The following is a 9,792-nucleotide window of genomic DNA, read 5'->3' as shown; positions in this document are numbered from 1 at the left end:
AGACACGAGCATTCTAGGTGGTCAGAATCATGAGAAAAACCATGTCAAAATACTTCATTGTAAATGCACACTAGCGCCACATAGCGGCGGAATTACGCACTAAAATTACCACCATTTGATAGCCATAGACCATCTGATCAACATTGCTGAAGACACGAACATTCTAGGTGGTCAGAATCATGAGATAAACCATGTCAAAATACTTTATTGTAAATGCACACTAGCGCCACTAGCGGCGGAATTACGCACTAAAATTACCACCATTTGATAGCCATAGACCATCTGATCAACATTGCTGAAGACACGAACATTCTAGGTTGTCAGAATCATGAGAAAAACCATGTCAAAATACTTCATTGTAAATGCACACTAGCGCCACATAGCGGCGGAATTACGCACTAATATTACCACCATTTGATAGCCATAGACCATCTGATCAACATTGCTGAAGACACGAACATTCTAGGTGGTCAGAATCATGAGATAAACCATGTCAAAGTACTTCATTGTAAATGTACACTAGCGCCACATAGCGGCGGAATTACGTTACCAAATATTTCACCATTTGAAGGTCATAAACCTGCTGAACAACTTTGCCGAAAGTCTAAACTTTGCAGAGGATACGGTTTTTGAGATATAGTTTAGTAAATCATAAGGTTTTCAGGTGATGCCAAACTTTTTGGGGTGCTGCAATATTCAATTGGGGTGTTGCAATACTAGAAGATGCGATTCCATATTTATGGCGGGTAGTGTACATACATTTATTTGTTCAACATCATTAAGACAAGACATAATCAATAGTACGCCACAATACTCGATTTGTGGCTGCCGTTCTCCATCCTCGGTCGCGCCCAATGCTCGCCAAGTCACGCTCCACCTGGTCCGCCCATCGTGCTCTCTGCGCTCCACGCCTTCTTGTACCAACCGGATCCGTTGCAAACACCAGCTTTGCAGGGTTGTTGTCCGGCATTCTTGCAACATGCCCTGCCCAACGTATCCTTCTGGCTTTGGCCACCTTCTGGATGCTGGGTTCGCCGTAAAGTTCAGCGAGCTCGTGGTTCATCCTTCTCCGCCACACACCGTTCTCCTGCACACCGCCGAAGATCGTTCTTAGCACGCGTCGCTCGAAAACTCCGAGTGCTTGCAGGTCCTCCTCGAGCATGGTCCATGTCTCGTGCCCGTAGAGGATCACCGGTCTTATCAGCGTTTTGTACATGGTGCATTTGGTGCGTGGGTGAATCTTTTTCGACCGCAGTTTCTTCTGGAGCCCGTAGTAGGCCCGACTTCCGCTGATGATGCGCCTCCGAATTTCTCGGCTCACGTTGTTGTCAGCCGTCAGTAAGGATCCGAGGTAGACGAATTCCTCCACCACCTCGAAAGTATCCCCGTCTATCGTAACATTACTACCCAGACGGATCCGGTCGTATTCGGTTCCGCCTACCAGCATGTACTTTGTTTTTGAGGCATTCACCACCAGTCCGACCTTTGCTGCTTCGCGTTTCAGGCGGGTGTACAGTTCTGCCACCGTTCCAAATGTTCTAGCGATAATGTCCATGTCCTCCGCAAAGCACACAAGGCCGGATTTTGTGAAAATCGTTCCCCGGCTGTTGAGCCTGGCTCGTCGCATCACACCTTCCAGCGCGATGTTGAAGAGTAGACATGAGAGTCCGTCACCTTGTCGCAGTCCCCGGCGAGATTCGAATGAACTGGGTAGTTCACCCGAAACCCTTACGCAGTTTTGCACACCGTCCATCGTTGCTTTAATCAGTCTAGTCAGCTTCCCAGGAAAGCCGTTTTCGTCCATGATTCTCCATAGCTCTGCGCGGTCGATACTGTCGTATGCCGCTTTGAAGTCGATGAGCAGGTGATGCGTTGGGACCTTGTATTCACGGCATTTCTGGAGGATTTGCCGTACGGTGAAGATCTCGTCTGTTGTCGACCGGCCGTCGATAAAGCCGGCTTGATAACTTCCCACGAACTCATTCGTTTTAGGTGAAAGACGACGGATGATGATCTGGGATAGCACTTTGTAGGCAGCATTCAAAATAGTGATCGCCCTGAAGTTCGCACATTCCAAATTGTCGCCTTTCTTGTGAATGGGGCAAATTATCCCTTCCTTTCACTCCTCCGGTAGCAGTTCGGTTTCCCAGATCCTGACTATCAGTCGATGCAGACAGGTGGCCAACTTTTCTGAGCCCATCTTGATGAGTTCAGCTGCGATACCATCCTTACCAGCTGCTTTGTTGGTTTTGAGCTGGTGAATGGCATCCTTAACTTCCCTCAGCGTGGGAGTTGGTTCATTTCCGTCCTCCGCTGCACTGGCGTCGTCGTTTCCTCCGTTGCCGTAAGCTCCCGTGCCTACGTTCTCCACGTCGTTGAGGTGCTGATCGAAGTGCTGCTTCCACCTTTCGATCACCTCACGTCCGTCCGTCAAGAAGCCTCCGTCTTTATCCCTGCATATTTCGGCTAGTGGCACGAAGCCGTTGCGGGATGCGTTGAGCTCCTGATAGAACTTCCGTGTTTCTTGGGAACGGCACAGCAGTTCCATTTCTTTACACTCCGCTTCTTCCAGACGGCGCTTTTTCTCCCGAAAGAGGCGGGTCTGCTGTTTCCGCTTCTGTTTGTAGCGTTCCACGTTCTGTCGAGTCCCTTGCTGCAGCATTATCGCCCTCGCTGCGTTCTTCTCCTCCAAAACTGTTCTGCACTCTTTGTCAAACCATTGTTTCCGTCGATTCCGTTCCACGTACCCGATGGTGCTCTCTGCTGCGTCGTTGATGGTTGCTTTCACTGTACTCCAGCAGTCCTCTAGACGGGCCTCATCGAGCTCGCCCTCGTCTGGCAACGCGGCTTCGAGATTCTGCGCGTATGCTGAGGCGACATCCGATTGCTTCAGTTGCTCTAGGTTGTACCGTGGCGGTAGCCGGTACCGTACATTGTTGATGACGGAGAGTTTTGGGCGCAGTTTGACCATCACCAGATAGTGGTCGTCGGACTGAGTTCCTCATTCTTGCCTACCTGAGCGTTCAAATCTCCTATGATGATCTTGACGTCGTGGCTTGGGCAGCGATCGTACTCGCGTTCGAGCTGCGCGTAAAATGCGTCCTTGTCATCATCAGTACTTGCATCAGTATTATGCAGCTGATGGTCACCGATAAAAATAAATACCTCAACAAAAATGGGAGGTCTGAAGTTTTCTATGGTCCAATGCACGTGTTGTCTTGTTTAACTTCTAAGTGATGCCGTGTTATCTAGGCGGTCATGGAAACACGACCATTTTATGTAAACACAGCAGCACTCAAACTTCAAATTAGCGAGCTCGTGCCTTGGATGTGATTTTTTTACATACCTACATGTAACCGTGTCCCACGCTAATGAACAATGCTCGATGGCCTGCAAGCATTTAGGGTTCTAGAGTGATGCGTGCTAAGAACGATCTTGGGTAGTGTGGAGGAAAACGGTGTCTGAAGGAGAAGAATGAACCTAGCATCCAGAAGATGGCTAAAGCCGGAAGGATACGATAAACGGCGAACCAGGTGAAGCGTAATCTGGCGACAATTGGCCATATCCGAGGATGGAGAGTAAAAGCCGCAAACGTAGTACTATTGTTGTTTATGTGTTATCCTAATTGTAATGAAGTTCAAATAAATGTATCCTTTCCAAATTGAGCAATGATCATCATGGTTATACACATGGGATACGTCGTTGATCGGCCTTCACGAAAACCAGCCCGGTATTCCTCCTACGCACGTGCAAATCCATCAGGATTAAGAGAATCCCTGTACCAGAGAAGTTGTTATAGAGATGCGCGAAGACTGAAACCAAAGGTTCCAATTGAACCGTCAAACGCGGTCCCAATCGAGCAAATTCAAGGAAATAGAAAAACATGGGAAACAAAGCGCAACATGAAAGCACATGAAAGTGTGTTAGTGCAAAGCATGACGTCACTTGTATGCTTGACATCTTATGGGCAGATCAAACTAACACGCACGCGAAAATATGATTTTGTTCACCGCAAAAATTGATTGTTATTGGGTGTGATTGTAAATAAACATAACCTAAATCCTCTTCGCGCATCTCTATAACAACTTCTCTGCCCTGTACCACTGTAATTGCATCTGAGCACGCTCCTGATCATCCAAATTCCCGTAGTTCACCTACCCGCTAGCCAGATTTGGCTTTCCGTTTCCCAAGCGAGAAGATCAAGTGGACGAGATAAATTTCGGATTTATCAGCAGAATAATGAACGGCCTAAACGCGTCCGCATCTCCCGTTCGCTCTAGATGCGAAACGAACGAACGAACGAACCACTACGGCACCGCGACGATGACGGTGCGGTTAGAATACGAACCACCTAAATGGGACGTAGGTATGTTTGAATCTGGCAGATTTTTTGTGTGTGTTTTTGTTTGCGCAGTCCACCGCCGTCTGGGCTAACACGGGCAGCGAAAATGCACGAAAAAATAGATAAATACCTTCTGCAGTGCGATGGTGTCTTTCTTGGAGCCATTGAGTCAAGTTGAATCCTCAGAATTAAGAACGCACCTAACCGAAAAGTATTATCTACATATGCAGAGTAGGGTGGCCCACACTTATATGAAAAACAAAAATTTCGAAAAATTCCAAGTCTTACCTCCTAAATCTGTTGTTTTGGACTCCCAGAAACTACGTTCAAAATTTGAGAAAAATCGGTTGAGCCTAAGGGGGCGCTCAAAACGCTTGAAGTTTGTATGGGAAAACTTGGCCAAATGTATGCAGAAATTTTAAATTTTTGAATTTTGCCGCTAGGTGGCGCTGTAAGCGTTCAATATTCAAACCCTTTGGTATTATTGTAGGTGACTATATGCCAGAGAACTTTGTCGAAGACCGCGAAGTGATCCGACGGCTGTGAAAAAAGTTATATCCTAGGCAAAGTGAGGCAAAGTATTGAGATTTCATTATTGATATTATTCCTTTACATGTATTGGAAAAATAACAATAAAGTTTATCCTCACTTTTCCTAGGGTATAACTTTTTTCACAGACGTTGGATCACTTTGCGGTCTTCGACAAAGTTGTTTGGCATATAGGCACCTACAATAATACCAAAGGGTTTGATTATTGAACGCTTACAGCGTCACCTAGCGGCAAAATTCGAAAACATAAAATTTCTGCATACATTTGGCCAAGTTTTCCCATACAAACTTCAAGCGTTTTGAGCGCCCCCTTAGGCTCAACCGATTTTGCTCAAATTTTGAACGTAGCTTCTGGGAGTCCAAAACAACTGATTGAGAAGGTAAGACTTGGCATTTTTCGAATTTTTTGTTTTTCATATAAGTGTGAGCCACCTTAATGCAGAGCCGGGTCCAGCACAAGAAACGATGGCAGCCGAATAACAGCTTATTCAGCCAAAATTTTCAAAATCAAGCTTATCCGGCTCATTCAGCTGTTGTACAGCAATAATGTTTGGGAAGAGCCTGGAAGGAAAATACATGGTAATCAGTATATTTGTTTGCTTCGCAAGAGACTCGATGAATGTCTTTCGACAAACGAATCAATGGAAAAAGCTTTGGAAGCATTGATAAATTAGTATGATCTTCCATCAAACCAGTACATATTGGTAATCATTTACTTCTTGTTCTTCTTCTACTTGTTTTTTTGGTTTGGTCTAATGTTTTAACTGTGACAAAGCCTGCTGCTCAGTGTTCTATGAGCAATTTCAGTTTTAGGTAAATCAAGAAGAATATCAATCTGAGAATTTCAGGAAAGCCACCACCGAGTGAGCAGATCGCAATAATCCTCCATGAGGAAAAGTACAATAGAACTGGTTTCGGTGATGGTGCAACATTTGGCCACGCTGCCTGTTGGCTGACTGCTGCATGCAATTCCACGGGATACCTACATACACTGCGGCAGCAGAATGCACCGAAAATTGAGAACGCAATGTTGAATAGTTTTATCGTATTTACGATCTTAAATGCATCTTACTTATCGTTTACCGGATTTTAATGAGTATTTTTTGTCAGTACAAGGGACACACAATGACTGCTCTCCAAGAGTGGTTGGTTGGCGGTGGTGGTGGGATAAACAAATTCGGTTTCTCCGAGCCGGTATGCCACCGAAAACCAAAAAAAAACAGGACTAAAGAACGATGAGCGGCATTTCTCGCGTGCAGTCGCGCGCGCCCGCAGAGATGTCTCTATAAAATGCATGGCTGCACATGCATGGGTGGTTGGACAAACGGACGACGACGGACGGAGTTGCACTCGAGCGGAGATAGAGAGATGCATCATCATATGGCGCTGGTGTCGGAGGTGGAGGCGAGTGAATGTTATCGCGCGGGATGAATGGACTCGATCCGCACTTGATTTAAGGATGTGATGGCAGTTTGTGTTTTTTTTTCGGTGGTGCGTGCTATTTTCTGTTGTTTGCTCCTTGGGTAAGCAATGCAATATACATGTTCAGTGTGCAGCATGCAACATTTCGTGATCTTTTGGTAGGATATTGTTTAGTCGCTAATAACTTTTGACTTTTTCAATGCCGCTTCGTTGCGAACCTTACATAGCGGCAGAATATGGTGAATAAGAGCTTGCATTCAGAGGAAAATATGTTTGACTTTTTATGTGAAAAGCCACTCCAGCGAACAAAAATTTGGGATTTTATCTAAAATTATAATCTACCACCGAAAATGTTATGAAGACGTCATTTTGATGGCTAATGTTAAATTCAAATTTAAATTATTGAAAAGAACAAGTCTAAGTCTAATGGATAACTCAGATCATAGCGTGGGGCTTCTCCTACAATAAGTCTTCAAGTGATTTTGCTAAGATATATTTCTAGGGATTGTCTGGGCTGCAAATGGTGATTCGGTGATGAAAGCCCAACATAGTTCTTGCCCTTATATGCGCACATCTCATGCTTCCAAGTTTCAGTCGATGACAAACACAGCCAGCTAAGAGTTGTGTGCTTAGCCGATAGACCAGCCTGGGCACTGTTGTCCTTCTACCATCAGCCAGATATAGGAGGTTCGTACCGAGCGTCTGTTCACCAAGGAGGTGCGGCTCAAACAGTGTCTGTTCTGGCATTCAGTGGCAGTACCATCACGATGAATAGGATACCTTAGTCCAATAATAATCTACTGTTCTCGAAACTCAAAAACCTTTACAGAATCCGAAAATACATTTCGAACTGACTGATGACGTTGCTCTCTCTTACTTCAACGGCACTCTGATATGCATAGTAAACTCGAAGATCTTGTCGACGGCTCCTCGGCAGCAGGTCTTACCAACAGCGTCAACAAGACCAAACCGTTGCAATGGTTGGATGTAAACACGGTCAACCCTTCTAGCTTTACGGTAGCTGGGCAAGCGGCAAGTTCCTGGACCGACCAGGAATCGAACCCGTCATATGTATGTTCTTGTTTGAGCTCTTAGCCACAGCCCATACAGATGTGGCTATGTGGGTTGAGAGTTACATGATCAATAACAAACTTATTACCAAAACTGGTAATTGAACGACTGTAGGTTTAATTTAAAGTTTTTCGGCTACGCAGTCTATTAATAAGCTAACGACGTTTGTTGTTATCCCAACGTTTCGACGCTTGGAGGGCGTCTTCCTCAGGGGGTAAATACTTGTGTCGTTATTTGTCTAATGTTTTGTCTAACTGTATCTGTCGGGTATGTTGAATTTTGGTACATGACTTTAAAATCTATAACTTTTTTTACCGCACAACTTGTAACACCGGCAATGGCGCAATTTTTCTATACCCGACAGTTATAGTTGAACAAAACATTAGACAAATAACGACACAAGTATTTATCCCCTGAGGAAGACACCCTCCAAGCGTCGAAACGTTGGGATAACAACAAACGTCGTTAGCTTATTAATAGACTGCGTAGCCGAAAAACTTTAAATCTTATTACCAAATTTTTTTACTTTGTATGGGAAATGAATTGCTAAAGCTATCGTGCTTCATGTTTTTCTGGTCTCAGGGCACCTGGAACGAAGTCGAGCACCACCCAACCACATCGAGGCGTATCTCTCCGTTGCACAGGTGTGTATGAATCAAAATTTCTTCTCCTTCAGAGGGAAATATTACAAACAAAATTTCGGGCTCAGTATGGGTAGCAAACTATCGCCCCTGCTAGCAGATGTTTTCATGAGCGATTTTGAAACCGAAGCTCAAAAACACAAACTCTTCCCAAGAGTTTGGAAGCGCTATGTAGATGATGTTTTTGCCCCTATCAAAGAGCGCTATTTGGACCAAACGCTAGCAATGCTTAACTCCCAGCACAGCACTATTAACTTTACTGTCGAGAAGGAGGTTGATGGAAAATTACCCTTCCTAGATCTACTGATCAGTAGAAACGATGACGACATGCTAAAGTTTGGTATCTATCGAAAGCCAACATCAACCGATCGATACATTACTGCCGACTCTAACCACTACGGCACACAGAAAAAAGCTGCATTTCATTCAATGGCACACAGACTCCACAACGTGCCCATGGATAACATTGAATTTAACGAAGAGAAGTCTCGGATCTTTAAAGCAGCTGAAATTAACGGCTACGATAAGGGTTTCGTAGACAAAATTCTCCAAAAACATAAACGGAAAAAACGCCGGCAGAACATCACGACCCTACAACCTGCAACAGAAGAAGTTAAAAGAATCAGTCTCCCATTCTACCCGAAAGTCACAAATCCAATTAAAAATACACTCCGACGACAAGGACTTCATGTTGTACATAAGAGTGACAACACGTTACGCGATCTACTGTGTAACTTGAAGGACAAAGTCCCACCGGAAGAGCAATCTGGCATATATCAGGTACCTTGCAACGACTGCCCGGCGGTTTACATCGGTCAAACACGCCGCAAGGTCAAGGTACGTTTGAAAGAACATAAAAACGCAGTGGAAACCAACAAACCCAACGAATCCGGAGTTGCAGCACATACGGTAGCTTCTACGCATAGCATAGACTGGAAGAATGCGAAGCTGATCAAGGCAGTTAGAAAGGCTTCGCATCTCAACGCCTGGGAGTCTATGCTCATATCAAACGAAACGCAGCCATTGATGAACGAAGATGACCCCCCTATCACATCAAGTCTTTTTGGCCTGGTAAAAACGACGACGATCAACTGATTTCTCTTCATCTCGGACGAGTACGAACAACGTACAATTATTCGACGTAGCCAGTCGGACATTGTCCCGAGGATGGGTAACATCGCACCCGAAACCGGTCGACAACAAAGGTAATTTTAACCCTTTGACGATTGTAAGAACGATAAGTGTTATGTCTTGTCTCGCGTGTCGCGTCTTGTGAATGTCATACAGGGGATACTCAAAATAACTGGGACAGGTAAAATTTTCACTTTTCAAAAAATGTTTAACTCGCTGTAACTTTTCGAAAAGGGCATCAAATATTCTCAAATTTTTACTGTAAGTTCATCAACTAGTTGTGTATCAGTGGTCCAGATTTGGAAAAGATCGGGCCATTCTAAACAAAGTTGTAAAGATTCTAGAAAAAGGTATAATTATCCGATAGCCAACTTTGAGCTGTTATATCTCCGGATTCAATGAACCGGATGCAATGAAATTTTGATCATTTATGACTTATATAATGAGCTATTAAAACTTTTGACTAAACTTAAAATTCTTTACACGAAAGAAAATTATAACGATTGGATAATTTTTCTAATAAAACACAAACTTATCCAAAACTTCGTCATCGTTTCAAAATTCGAGATAGTAATTATAGTTCATTTAAATTCCCTCTAATTAACTTGAATATATTTATGTTTCAAAGGAAAGCAA

General features: G+C 44.2%; 1 protein-coding gene across 1 annotated transcript; it reads left to right on the top strand.

The window, feature by feature from the left end:
- The first annotated feature begins 8,094 nt into the window (after positions 1-8,094).
- Positions 8,095-9,120, top strand: LOC134285968 (uncharacterized). The gene has a single exon (XM_062847525.1). The coding sequence runs from the start codon at positions 8,095-8,097 to the stop codon at positions 9,118-9,120; it is 1,026 nt and encodes a 341-aa protein (XP_062703509.1).
- Positions 9,121-9,792: the final 672 nt, after the last annotated feature.

The sequence above is a fragment of the Aedes albopictus genome, chromosome 2, assembly GCF_035046485.1.
Source record: "Aedes albopictus strain Foshan chromosome 2, AalbF5, whole genome shotgun sequence".
In the NCBI taxonomy this organism is placed as follows: domain Eukaryota; kingdom Metazoa; phylum Arthropoda; class Insecta; order Diptera; family Culicidae; genus Aedes; species Aedes albopictus.
The sequence above is the reverse complement of the archived record's forward strand: the minus strand, read 5'-3'. Positions and strand labels throughout refer to the sequence as shown.

Bases quoted from the DNA above. Each gene is read 5' to 3' on its own strand.
- LOC134285968 (XM_062847525.1), top strand. From the start codon at position 8,095: ATGGGTAGCAAACTATCGCCCCTGCTAGCAGATGTTTTCATGAGCGAT.